Raw genomic sequence first — 14,802 nt, 5'->3', positions numbered from 1 at the left:
TATTTCAATCACCATCTAAGTATAATTTTATAAATATTATATTAAATTCTTATTCTCATTCGAAAATTCAAATTTAATGAATATATTTATTAGAATAATAAAGAAAATACATTTTAAAGAATGAGCTTTATTATTATTAAAATATTCGATCTCTATTGTTGGTTTTATATCGCGTTTGTTTTAGTGAGTAATCCTCCCTAATGGAGGAACGTTCATTAGCAATTTCGCACAGTTTAATCTCGAAAGATAAGTAGTTTGTAAGTGTTTTATATGGTATGGATCACCCTAATGGTGGCGACCATATTTGACTTGCAAATTGCGAAACAATGGTAGTAGCTCATAAGATAGAATAGCCTTTACTCTCGCCTAAATGGGACAACGCTGGATTCCAATCTTGATCGAATAAAAGGTTGCTAGAATGTTTAACATTTTAGATGAGCTGACAACTCTATTCAATAGATGGTAGCTTTGACTCTCGCCTAAACGGGACACTGATATCAGTTTATTGAAAAACCTTGGAAATTATTTAGGATTGAATTTTTTTTAAGTATTTTCTCATATCATTCCTACTTGCTATGTGCTTATAATTTCTGAATTGATTTTGTGTTAAACCATTATTAATTTTTATTTGTTGATTTCTATTATTTTGTAGTATCCTGTATTATCATAATGAATCTCATGTTATCACTGTTGACTGAAAATAAGCTGAATGGATCTAACTTTCCTAAATGGAATGAGAACATTAATATTGCCTGGGGATAATGCATCCAAAGCTATGAAAGAGAAGTATGAGCGTTGGCAGAAAGCAAATGACAAAGCTCTATACTTTATGCTTTCCAGCATGGTAGACACCCTCAAAACTCGGTTTTCTAAAACCGAAAAGGCCGCTGAAGTAATGACAAAATTAAATAAGCTATTAGGTAAGGCATCACTTCAGTCTCGCTTTGACGCGACTAAGAAGTACATTAATGCACGGATGGAACCTCATCAAAACGTGTGTGACCATGTTCTCCTCATGGCAAGTTATTTCCAAGAAGCCCAGGATCATAGTGCTGAAATGGATAGTGCTACTCAAGTAAGCCTTATCTTGAATAGCCTGACTCCAGCATTTCTACCATACACATCAAATTATGTCATGAATAAGAAAGAAATAGACTTTCATGAGTTAGTCAATGACCTTCAAACTTATGAAAATTTGATTGGAGGACCCAAGAAGAAAGGGAGTAAACCTCACAATCATGGGAATGGTAATGGGATGATAAAATCTGAAGAAAATGTTGCCTCTGCTTCGAAACCCAAATCGAAAAAGAAGTGGAAGAACACCAAGAAGCGTGCAAAATCCATGAAAAACAAAAAGGCTGCTGCTTCTGGTGATGCTACACTTAAAGGAAAGTGTTTCTACTGCAATGAGAAAGGTCATTGGAAACCCCAGTGTCCTAAACTTCTTGCAAAGAAAAAAGGTATTTCTATTTATAAACTTTAAGAGTTTTAGTGAATTATTATCCAATTGGATTTATGATTCTGGACTAACTTAGTTTATTTGTTTCTTCTTCTTATAGGCCAAGCTACTTGAACTCAGATGAGTTGGATCGAAAAGCTGGACCAAGGGTGAAATCGTCCAGATGAAGTTGAAGCTCTAAAATTTTTTGAATTAATTGTTTTAGTTTAAAGACAATTTGGATTTCGAATTTTAGTTAGGGATATTTATCCCTGTTTTTCTCATATTGTTGCAATATTTTTATTATTAATAATAAAGTTTATTTAATTTTTCGAATTCAAACCAATTGCAATTTATGAGATTGAGCTTCATTTAATCTATCTTCATCAATTAATTACCACATTATATTTATATGTTTGTATGTGTAAGTGTTTTTATTGTTGACGCAAATTCTATAATATTTACAACTCTTCATAGAGTTATATTAAATAAACACTAGAAACTAATTCTATGTTTATTAATAATTGTTTATTCTAATACAATTATTAAGAATTTGTTTAATAAAAGGATCTTATGATCTCATAGGGGTGGAGAAAAGTTAAGAAAACTTTGCAGTTCAACGATCTTTTATATCTAATGAACTCTGGATAGTATTCAACTCCACATAAACTCTATCACACTTAGAGAATCATGATCTTTACAACCTTTAGGGGTGGATCATAATCTCTATATACTTAGGGGTGGAGTTTATCCACAATACCCTATATGTGTATACTTAGGGGTGGAGTCTATTCCACAATTCCCTATGTAACACATATTTTTCTTTAAACATGGAAGTAATATAATGACTTAGCTATTATCAATATAAATCCTTGATCTTGATTGTATGTTCCATTTTGTTTTACTATTGTAAGTAAAAGTTTGATACCTATAAAAGTTCTTTGATAAAGTTTCACACTACCTTAATTGAGTTGGAGAATTTTAAAATTCTTTACCCATCTTCATTAGGTTGATACTTGTGATAGGTACTTAAGAACACTACTGAAAAGCAAATCTAACCATACACATGAATAGGTATAACTTATCAGAATTATGAGAATAAGATAAAGAACTCTAGTTCAATCCATTCGAATGACTTGAACCAAGAATTCTTAATCCTCATAAAATTTTATGGTATCTTAATTTTGATTACTTAATCTCAGGCATGTATTTTTCACTTCAAATACTAGTCTGCTATGTTGTTGACTTAGTCTTAACTTAAAGATTCAGACTAATACAAAAGTCACAACTAGATAACTCTCCAAACAATAAGAGGTTAAAAGTATTATTTAACCAGACATCTGCTATTGAGTGGGAGCTATCTGAGATGTAATCAAATAGGGAACATTAGAAGATATTCAAGAAATATTTATGAAAGTGATCTATATGTTAGATATTAAGGAACTGTGTATCAGTTGTCCTTATATCTCACCAACTCATTTCGAAATTCATGAGATGGTGCTTACTTTGGGGGTGGAGGAGTTATTCTATAATAATTCAAGCTCTACCAGAGAAGAATTATAACTTTGTAAATTTGAGATTACCAGAAAGTTATATTATCGAAGAAAAGTCTACACTGTATTATCTCAATTACATATTTTAAAATATGAGAGATATGTCTTCTGTTTATTCAGATGTACTTTAAAACAGTAAAGATTTCAGTATCCATTGATGAGTAAAGCATATAATAAGGATGTTTCATAAGTGTATTTATGAACTAGTTTCTAGAAGTTTGGGTGGATTCAAATATACTACACTTGATCTGAAGATCAAGACATCAGATTGACCTATTTGCATACTTTGTTTTATATTAGTGCAAGTGGGAGTTTGTTGGGTTTTATGCCCTAAATAAAACTCTTTACAATCTGATTAGTTATCAATATAAGAAATTTGAAGTGATTAATGTTTGCATGAATTTTACATGCTAATGGTTTAATATGTTTATTACATTCACACACACAAAATCAATTAAATCCAGATCATATGTTTATTCACAATTACAGTATCGTGAACATAGTGGAATGTGATTGTGATCATATGAATCAAAAGAATAAGTCCCTGTTTCATCAGTGTTTTGGATTTACACTAATGTCATAATCAGCGATGATGTGTACTTACACTTGGAGTAAGTGTTATGTTCTTTCCAGGACATTAGTAAAGTATACTAGTTTCGAATGTATGGAGTATACATTGGACTGGACTGATATTGTAACTAAGTTAAGATATTACAAACTTACCGTTATATATCTTTCCAAGTCAATATCAGTAGTTGATCTTAAGATTAAAAGAATCTAAATCCTGATATGCTTAGGCTCAACTCAGGAGTGTTATTCATGTTCTTTGATTTATTAGTTAAGCCTACTTTTGGGTAAGGGTGATACGTATATTTTGGGAACATGATAGTATGATTGAGTGGGAGTGCTGAACATAAATATGGAATCTATAGCTTCTACTGGTGTATAGAAGTCAAGTGATGATTCCATTCGAGCTTAGCAAATAGAGGTAAATGGATGAGCTCTTGTTTAACTGACTAATTATTAGATCACTAAACACCATTTACAGGTAGCTAAGTGTTTTAAGGGGCAAAATACATTGAGGGGTGAGAACTGTAAAATTATCCCATCTCGATGTAAATCATCTATATAGAGGATCTTTAAATCACAATAAGATTATAACAATAGTTAATTGAGATAGCATATCTATATCGTGGAACATATAATATGTTCTATATAAGTCTGAGAGTGCAATTCTAAGTTCTAAGAGTGGATTCAACGAAGAATTAATAAGTAGGAATTTACTTGGTAAATTCGGTTCACTTATTGGAAGCTTAGCATATAGATCCATGGTCCCCATTCTAGTTGAGAACATTCTGCTTGTAAGACTCAATAATTGATTCGTGATTAGTCAATTATAATTCTAAAGTTAGACTATGTCTAATTTGTGAATTTTCACTAAGCAGGGGTGAAATTGTAAAGAAAAGAGATTCTAGGTTTATTTATTTATTAATAGACTTTATATGTCTAGTTAATAATTAAATTAAATGACAATATTATTTAATAATCTATTTTAGTTATTAAATAATTAGTTTTGGCATTTAAATGGTTAGAATTTGAAAATTGGCGTTTTTGAGAAAATAGAAATAAAATTTGTGAAAACTGCAAAATCAAGTGGAGCCCATTATCTACACCATGGCCGGCCACTTGTTTGACTTTTTCAAATTGATATTTTCATTATTTTAATGCCAAATAATTCCTAACCTAAACCTAGTAGTAGCCTATAAATAGAAAGTGATGGCTCAGTCAAATAACAAGTTTTCAATAACCTTTTCTGACAGAAATTTCTCTCTTCAGAAAAACTGAGTCTTTCCCTTTTTCTATACCTTGGTCGAAACCCCTCTTCTCTTTTCCTCTTCTATATTTCGACCCTAGTGAAAGAGTGAGTGCCCACACACAGCAAGCAGTAACTCAATCATAGATTGGAAGACTATGAAGGATCAAACTCAAAGAGAAGGACATTCGGGCTCAGATCTTGATTATACTCTGCGACAGAAAGGATACGAGGGTTAGAGATCTGAGTGGAAGGAGACATTAATTCCGTTGCATCAATGTAAGGTTTTCTTAACTTTATATGTGTTTATTTTATCGTTTTAGAAAGTTCATATTTAGGGTGTTAAACAACATACTTGTGAGTAGATCTAAGATCCTGGTAAAATAATATCCAATAGCTGGTATGTCACATGTCGTCCTGTTTGAGTACTGGGATCCCCATTGGCTTGGCAACTGACTTGACCTCGTTATTGGTGAGCTGTACCACTACGTGGCGCTGATATTGTCCACATAAGCATGCCACTTTAGGTGGGCAAAAATTGGGATAAGAGGTATGTTGACTGTCTCTTTTGAATCATGTATGCAAGTTAAATAAAGCTTTATATGATCTTTAGTAGGCTCCTCAGGCATGGTTTAACAAGTTAAAAGGAGGTTCTATTGTCCCTTCATTTCCAAAATTTAATTTCAGATTCCTCTCTTCTACTACAAACATGTTGGTTTCGAACTTTAGCTCCTGATTTATGTTGACGATATTCTATTGACTAGCAATAACCATCAATGAGTTACGAAAATCATCACTCAACTTAAACAATTCTTCTCACTCAAGTCCCTCGACTCCATGAACTATTTCCTTTGTTTGAAATCACTCAGGGAGCATAAGGGATTTACCTTTCCCAAGGTAAATACAGCATTGATTTGCTTAAAAAAGCCAACATGCTAACCTGTAAACCAAGTTCATCTCCTATCTCTCCAAGTGAAAAACTGAACAGTAGTGATAGCAAATGGTTTGATCAACCTACCTTCTTCAAAAGTGTACTTGGTGGCCTTTAATATCTCACTCTTAGCAAATCTGACATAGCTTTTACTGTTAATAAGCTAAGTTAATTCATGCATAGTCCCACTCATCATCATTATTTTGTTTGGAAAAGACTACTTCAGTATCTTAAAGGCATAATTGGGTAAAGAATTGTATTCAAGCCTTCAAATCATTGGTCAATAGAGTCTTTTAGTGATGCGGATTGGGTTGTTCTGTTGATGACAAAACTGGATACTATGTTTACTTAGGAGGAAACTTAATTACCTGATGTTCAAAAAAAACAAAAGGTAGTAGCAAGGTCCTCCACCGAAGCAGAATACAGGGCACTATCTCAAACAGCCACTGAAGCGGCCTGGCTTCATGAACTGTTCAAAGAAATTGGCTTAAATCACAAAATACCAGTTGTAATTTGGTGCGAAAATGCAGGTGCTAAACAACTCTCTTCCAACCCTATTTTCACAACCGAACCAAGCACATAGAGGTGAATATCCATTACATTTGAGACTTAATTAAACAGAACCTGATTGAAGAGAGACACATTCCAACAACTGAGCAAACAACTGATGTGTTCACTAAAGCCATCTCAACAAATCAATTTCATTATTTGAAGGACAATCTTGTTGTTGTTCTTATACCAGCCAAGCTTGAGGGAGCATATTAAATTGTATTACTGATTCTTTGGTAAATTTTTCACTTTGGACAGGTATCTCAAGAGAATTCTAAAATTAGGAACATTCTTCGTGAAAATCCTAAAATACTTGTCAGCATAATAGCAATAAGGAATATTTTATTTTTAGGGTTGTACCCTCTCATTGTACTATATACACATCATTATTACTGTACCAATTTGAGCACTGAATATAGAGTGAATACAGAGCAAAATTTTTGCCTCTTTTCTCTTCTCTGCTTCTTTTTATTTTCTTTCTGTCATGAAACTCAAAACACTAGTCAAGATCATCACCTAACTCGGGAGTGATTTATCTTCATTTAAAAGGACGGAAAGTCCACTTTCATTTCATTCCTCTTCCTACAACAGACAGTACTCCATTGGTTTGGCAACCCTGTCTCACAAAGTGATGTACTTAAAACAAGCGACATTTGAAATCTTATTGATCATAGGTTATACAGAATATGACCATATCATTTTTTTTCTATGGGTTCAACAGTAGCAAAAATTTGATCATTTAAATGCTTTGGCCATCTGTCGATTGTTTCTGACAACAAAGCATCAGTTTCGTACTCTTTTTTTTTTCTTTCTTTTGGTTCATTAGTGGTATATTTGGAACCAAGGAGCTTAGTGCGCGCCATTGTTTGAAAATTGGATCGTTTTTATTAGCACCGAACGCAACTTTGTTGACTTCATTAGAAAGAAAGAAAAGATGCAATTGTACGTAGGGTAATTAAGATTTTACTTCTAAATTTTGAAATTTGTACCAAATCATGCCCCTTGAACTTTTTAAACTATTGAGATTGTTAGTTTCAAAGAATTTTATCCAACTTTAGTAAAAAAAAATTTAATATAGATGAAAGTTCAAGGGACATAATTTAGTACATGTCAAAGTTCGATGGGCATAATTTAGTAAATATCAATGTCTAGAAAGCATAGTATATAAACAACCACTAAAATAGTAAAATTAAATAAAATTAGACAAAAGTCTTTTAATCTAACAATCTCGAAAAAAAATTTAACGGCCAGACAAATTTAAGAACATAATTTAATACATGTTAAAGTTAAATTCCTAATTAGCCTTGTATCTAATACTGTCACAATATTTGTAAAAATAGCCCGTGAGTCCGTGACTCATTATCCTTAAAACAGAGATTTCAATTTACAATACTCAATTCAAACGTTTTACACATTTATAGTCAAAACATGGTTTTTTAATTGAAACGCACATTCAAAGAAAATGATTACATTTGTTATTCAATTTTCTCATGCCAAGATTAAAAATGCATCCATCAAACAAGATTAAAAGATTATACACACCGATAAAAATTATTTCGCATTTATAGTTATACAGTGGGGATTACATAAGCTTCTTAAAAACTTTAAGCTAATACAAGTAGAAAAGCAAATATATAAATATATATAACGGTTTTGGATACAAAGCAAGGATTGACAGTAAAAACATAACTTTAGGACATATGGATTGGGTGATTATCACATCACCTTGTTTTTGTTTTTCTTTTTCTATCTATTTCCACAGCAAGAATATCTTCTTTTGCTTTATCGCAAAGTCATAACAGGCCACGGAGCTACTCCTGTGGCTGGAAGTGAAGGTCGTATAATGGGAACACGTCTCACCACAGAAAATGCTTCGTTAAGCCGTGCAGCACGACTCATAAACTGGGACACCTTCTGCAAAATAAATAATCATTCCAATTTTAAAAAGTAGTTCTTGCAAACATCGATCAAATACGTAACTAAAGAAGCTCTATCAATTAATTTTTCAGCATGAACAATCCCAGAATCCGTTTTGGTGAGTGGATAAATGTTAGTGGTGTGATTATATCTATCAAAAACAAAACTTGTGTGTTTGTTCCACATGTAACTGATTTGTGAAATGGTAATTAGATAAATGATACTGGTGCGATTAAATCTATAAGAAAAACAATCCCATAATCTAGATGGTATTTTCAAACAAATATCCACATTGCCACTGATAAACTCAGCCCAATTGAGCTTAAAGATTGTTTGAAACATTTGACTAAAACACATCAGAAGATACATACAAAATTCAATCTAAATTATTGACATAGAAAAATGAATGCAATAACTGACCTTGTCATCCATCGTCACCTTGAGCTGCAAGCTTCGGGTCTTCCTCTTCATCTTATACAATCTCCTTCCCAACATAACGATACCCAACATGGCCGCCGCCACAGAGAAGGTCCAAACAGGGCTAACCCTGAAAGCACAATACTTCAACACCTCAAATGGAACCTTCCACCAAACCACAGTCCTCTTCTCTACCTCACCATCATTCGATTTCTCCTCTGATTTCACTTCATCAATTGCAGCACTTTCATTCGAAAAAGCAGCTCCTTCTCCTTGCAACTCGGTGGTCGAATCACCAACGCTCATAACTGTTTCCTTGGCAAAATACCCAAATCCCGTAGCCGAAATACCATCATCTCCACCAGTATCAGACCAGAACTCGCGGGTCTCCTTAGTTAGGGTTTGAATCTCCCCAATTCCTTCAAAACTCACTTGACTTTTCGCATTTTCCAAAAATTCCAGTTCCTTCTTCGCATCAAATTCCGTGAGTTTACGATCGTCGGACCCATCACTGCCCGAATCAGACCAGAGCTCGCCAGGATTTATACTACCAAAGCGAGTATCAGGCGCAGGATCGATCCAACTCGGGTTGTCCGACTCAACCGAGTCCGAAACCTCATCGCTAACAGCAGCAGCAGCAGCAGCAACTCTTCCTTGATTATCGAGAGAGAAGTAATCAGACCTGATCATTCCCTCAGAATCCCCGTCGATGCCATCGAAATTCTTAGGGGCGTTGTCACTAGAGTCGGGTGCAGCGGTGTCGGAGTTGTGAAGCACCTCCCAGTCGTTGAACTCGGTATTGTCTCCGTCCATGGTGAGTTTGGAGTATCGAATTGAGCAGTGGGAAGTGGGAACCCTAACCCTAACACAAAAAAAGAAAAAAAGCAACAAGGAAAGCAAAGGAAAGCAAGCAGAGGAAGAAAAGTAGTTTTTATTGGTATAACCCACAGGGAAATACAACTGATAGCACCACGCTACAAGGCAGTCAATCACTCTTTTAATAATAATATAAAATAATAATAATAATAATAATAATAGAATCCAATTCCATAACTCTCCCTCCATTCTATCTATTCTTCTCTATTTTAGGGCAGAACATTTGTACCCGAAAACCCACCCACCCACCCACCAAAAAAACTCGGCAGATTCTAACCTAAAAATCTAAAACCTAAAAATCTAAAAAAGAAAATGAGATTTAAAAAAATTGGCTAACTAGTAATTTTTTCCCCGAATTTTGACGTGTACTAAATTATGCCCCTGAACTTTTTTTGCCGTTAAAAATGTCCCGTGAACTATTAAGATTGTTAAATTTAAGGACTTTTGTCTAATTTTAGTAAAAAGATTCTAACATGGATGAAAGTTCAGGGGTCATGATTTAGTACATATCAAAGTTTGAGGGGCATAATTTGGTAGATATCAAAGTTTGGGGAGCATGTTTTAGTACATAAACAATCACTGAAATAGTAAAATTAAATGAAATTAGACAAAAGTACTTAAATCTAACAATCTCAATATTTCAGGGGGAATTTTTAACGGCTAAAAAATTTCAAGGGTATGATTTAGAATATGTCAAAGTTCCGGGGAGGGGGAGGGGGCTGAATTGCTAATTAGCCTTAAAAATTATAAGGAGCCTTTGTGTGAAACACGTTATACATCATGTCGGGTTCAAATTTGATAAAAAATAATATTTTGACTAACTCGATATTTTTTTTATAAGCCTTTTTAAAAGAAAAAATTCTAACCTAACCTAACACCAACCACCCTTTCTTCTTCATCATCTTTCTCTTATATATTGTATATATATTTACTGAGGTTTTCATAAACTAGATATTTAAAGAAATAATAATTTGCAAAAATTATAAGAGAAAAAAAATTTATGCGGTTCAGGTGTTAATAAACCTTAGTCAACGAGTTAGCCTATTAGCCTCTAAGGGCAATATTTATGTGTTTACAGTATTTAGCAGGAAACCCTAACTCGTTACCCTTAGTTTCTATTCAGAAGATCAAGGGTAATCACAACAGAGTTTTACCTATGTGTTTCTTTTAGCTTGACCTCTTTGCATGAGAATAAAGGAGTATTTATAGGCTGAGTATCGGGTATAGATAAACCCATGACCCGCCTAAGATCTGTTCTTAAATCCCTCTGTTGGGATGAATTACATGTAATGTTAGAGCTGATTGGATAGTTCAGTGGATCGCATTATGTCCGTGCATGTAGCAGTTGGATAATGGGGATTATTTTGTACCATTTGGACACGTGACACGCAAAAGTTTAACCTTTAAAAGTAGGGAACACGTGTCACTCAAAGCTTGTTCCTTTGCAAGCAGAAGTTTATAGTGTCTGTCTGGTAAAAGGATGGTGGTGATGCGCGCACTACCATGCTCGAATGTGGGAAGCAGGATTTGATTCTGTCAGGAAAAACATAACTGTCACTTAAGTGACCTGGCGTGTGGAGAAAGTCGATATCCGTAATACCCAGTGGGGGTCAATATCCTTTTTAGAACCTTCGAGCGCTTATTTGGAAATGAACCAAATGAGCCTCCCTGACAGACCCTTCTGGGTCTAGGAGAGACATTTCTTCTTCCGCATTTGGGAAGCAAAGGCTAGCGCGAGTAGGCTTTCGTGTGTCCTTTCATTCTGGATGTTTTTTGGGTTCGGGAAGCCTTTTAGTGACAAAACAAAATTAAGAGTTCTTAATCAAGGTAGGATCAACTCAGCTTCCCTTATTGAAAGCCATGTGTCATGCCTCACAGAAATGCAGATAATAGTTACCCCCAAAGCTCTCGGGACGCAACGCGATCCGGAAGCTTGCATTACTCTCCAGCTTCTTCGTGACAAATTCTTGACACGTGGTGCTATCTGAGATTGCTTCACATTGCACAAGGTGTCATCAATTAATGGGTCACTAGCCGTAGGCATTATTAGCATGGCTCATGGAGCGGCACCTTAAATGCGATTGTTGGCAATACGCAAGCGTGGGGGCGTGTTTCTTGAGAGGAGCTACAACGACGGTAGGTTGCTTGAGATGACCCTTCTTTTAATAACTGCATTACGTGAGACATGCAATGATGAATGTTAAATGTTTGGGTTGATCATTAAATGCAACCTTTTAACTCCTCACCCATCGATTCAAAGGATACTTCTTAATAGAAATGATTTGGGCCATTCATTTCAAATGGCAAGGACTTGAACTGGTGTATAAATAAGTTTTAAGAGATTATTCATCCTCTTTTCATCATCTTCAACCTTCAAAAGTCCTTCTATTTTCTTCAAATTGAGCCCAAAAATCTTGATTTACTTTAGGGTCTTTTTTATTTTTACACTTCAAAATAGTTTTTTTTTTCATTTTTACAAAATTCTACATTGAAACTCCTGTTGCAACTAGCGCTGCAACCTAAATTGTAAAAAATAATAATATATAAACCCCAATTGCAACTAGCGCTGCAACCAATTTAGAAACCCCAATCGTAAATTTGAAAAAAAAAAGATTAAAAAAACTAGTATATGGGGTAATTCCCCTTTACTTTACCCCCTGCCCAACGATAACTCCAGCAGTTGAGCCTACCACGACTGGGTGATAGGTTGGGCACAACACAACTGAGCTAATTTGCACGACATTCTTCTCTATTTTGTTCTACTATCCAGTACGTACCTCACTGCTCTGTTGATTTTTTGCAATTTTGTATCTATAATAGAAATGTTGAGTTCAAGTTGGGTTTAGTATGTACTGCATGTTTGATCAATATAATATTGTCCGTAGAAACACATTGTTAGGATTGAACTACGTGCGAGTTTCTATGCCTTGAGGTTGTCGGTGTTGGGATTTTACGCCCTAAATAAAACCCATATCAATATAATCTGATTTGTTATCAGTAGAAGATTAGAAGTCATTTATGTCTACATGTAGTTTTCATATTTATGGTTTAATGTGTACAATTTTTGTTAAGTCCAGAGCATATAGTTATTCACATTAACAGTGATGTTAACACAGTGGAAGGTAATTGTGATTATATGCTTCAAAATATAATGTCCCATGATTCATTAGTGCACTAGATTTACACTGATGTGATAGTCAGCGATAAAGCTTACTTACACCTTAGATAAGTGTTATGTTCTTTCTATAATATTGGTAAAGTATGCTAGTATCGGATGTATGGAGTATACATTGGACTGGGATCGATATTGATCTTAGTAAAGATATTATAATCTTACTATTGTATCTTTCTAAGTCAATATCACTGGTTGATCTTAGATCAAAAGATCTTAGTCCTGACATGGTTAGGTTCGATCTTAAGAGTGTTATTTGTGTTCTTTAAGTTGTTAGTCAAAGCCTACCAATTGGTTCAGATCACACATACAACTTGGGGACATGATAGTACAATTGAGTGGACATGCTAAACATAGATATGGAATCTATAGCTTCTATCTAGACATAGAAGTGAAATGATGATTTCCTTCGAGCTTGGCTTAATAGAGACAAATAGAAGAGTTCTTATTTCAGTGATTATATTAGTTTACTGAAATATCATTTATAGGAAGCTAAGTGTTTTAAGGATAAAATACATTGAGGGGTAAAACGGTAAATTTGTCCCTACTCGGTGTAAATCATCTATCAAGGATCTTTGATTATTGAGATTAGAACGATGGTTAAATTTTCATAGCGTATCTATATCGTTAAATATATAGAGTGTTCTATATAATTGAGAGTGCAATTCTAAATCTATAGTGGTGCAAGGAGGAATTAATAAGTTAGGGAATTTACTTGGTAAATTCTAGATCTGCTTATTGGAAGTTCGGTTATATAGGCCCATGGTCCCCATACTAGATCTGCTGATTTGTTAATTAAAAGACTTTATTGAGTCTAGTTAATAAATATATTAAATAAAATTTTATTTGATAATTAATTTTAATTATTAAATAAAAAATTTTGGCATTTAAGTGGTTGAATTGGAAAATATGGTATTTGTGAAATAATAGGATAAATAGTTGAAAAATAGCAAAATTGCAAGTGGTGGGCCCACATCCTATGGTCGGCCATTAAAGCTTATTTTTACCATTTATTTATCAATTTTTTAATGTCAAATAATTTAAACCTAAACCTAGAAGGATTTCTATAAATAGATAGTGATATACTTAAAATTGACAGTTGATGCACATAAGCCTTTTAGTCAAATTTTGAGCCTTCTCTTCTTCTCTATTTCGAATCCTTCTCTCTCTCTTTCTCTTCAATATTTTGAACCCTATAGTGATAGAGTACATGCCCACGCATAACAAGTTGGTACTCATTCATAGTGTGTAAGACTGTGAAGAATCCAATCAACTGAAGGAGAATCGAGCTCATATCTTGGTGATACTCTGCTACAAAAAGGATACAAGGGTTAGAGATCTGAGTGCAAGGAGTCATTTAATTCTGCTGCAACCAATGTAAGGTTTCTTGAACTTTATATGTGTTTAAATGTCATTATTTTAGAAATTTATATTTAGGATGTTAAGTAAATATATGGTAGTAAATCTAGATCCTGATAAAATAATCCCAAAAAGCTGGCTTCAAATCGATGATAATTATTTACTTTTATGAAATATGGATTTAAAACGATGTTTGTGTTGATTTGGATGTGTTCATGTTGGTTTATGTGCATATTTGATGATTGTTTGGAAATCGTGATTTACATTGATAAATATTTTTTAATTCGTTCTAAAAATATTTTTACTGGAAAGTAGATGAAAAATTAATAAATTTAGGCTTTTACAGAACTCAATTTGAATTTTTTATGAACTAGTTGCGATTTTTTCAATTTGAATGAAAATATATGAAACTGAGCAACACGTGCGCGCGCGGACAAAGGGTGTCACTCGGTCATGACTGAGCATTCAGACAAGCCATGTTCGAGGTTTCTCGGACACGGGCTGTCTGAAGCTCCTATCACACCAAGCTCCCTCGGCCAAGATGGCTGCACTACAGCCCATTCCACGCCTATCCGTCCACAAACGCGCGCTTAGGTAGTATGCAATGCATACTCCCTGTGTCAAAAATTATTTTTGTGATATCTTTTGATTCAAAAATCATTTTTCATTGAAACAAAATTCATATTTTTGTAGAATTTTGTGTAGAATCCAAATTTTCAAATAAAAATTTAATTATCAGAATAATATTAAATTTTATTAATTTTTTAATTAATTATA

The 14,802-nt window shown here is 33.9% G+C and overlaps 1 protein-coding gene across 1 annotated transcript; it reads right to left on the bottom strand.

Annotated features, from left to right (window-relative positions):
- Positions 1 to 7,816: 7,816 nt before the first annotated feature.
- LOC115716268 (uncharacterized) lies at positions 7,817 to 9,687 on the bottom strand. Its single transcript, XM_030645031.2, has 2 exons — positions 8,622 to 9,687; positions 7,817 to 8,198 (listed from the first exon to the last, which is right to left on the bottom strand). The coding sequence occupies exons 1-2, from the start codon at positions 9,681 to 9,683 to the stop codon at positions 8,067 to 8,069; spliced, it is 1,194 nt and encodes a 397-aa protein (XP_030500891.2). The 5' UTR covers positions 9,684 to 9,687; the 3' UTR covers positions 7,817 to 8,066.
- Between the last annotated feature and the right edge of the window lie 5,115 nt (positions 9,688 to 14,802).

The sequence above is a fragment of the Cannabis sativa genome, chromosome 5, assembly GCF_029168945.1.
Source record: "Cannabis sativa cultivar Pink pepper isolate KNU-18-1 chromosome 5, ASM2916894v1, whole genome shotgun sequence".
In the NCBI taxonomy this organism is placed as follows: Eukaryota; Viridiplantae; Streptophyta; class Magnoliopsida; order Rosales; family Cannabaceae; genus Cannabis; species Cannabis sativa.
The sequence above is the reverse complement of the archived record's forward strand: the minus strand, read 5'-3'. Positions and strand labels throughout refer to the sequence as shown.

What these genes read in the sequence shown, in the direction of transcription:
- LOC115716268 (XM_030645031.2), bottom strand. Translation starts at nt 9,683, where the DNA reads ATGGAGGGAGAGTTATGGAATTGGATTCTATTATTATTATTATTATTA. An exon ending in AGGTGACGATGGATGACAAG is followed by an intron (nt 8,199 to 8,621) that starts GTCAGTTATTGC and finishes TTTATTTTGCAG; the next exon opens with AAGGTGTCCCAGTTTATGAG.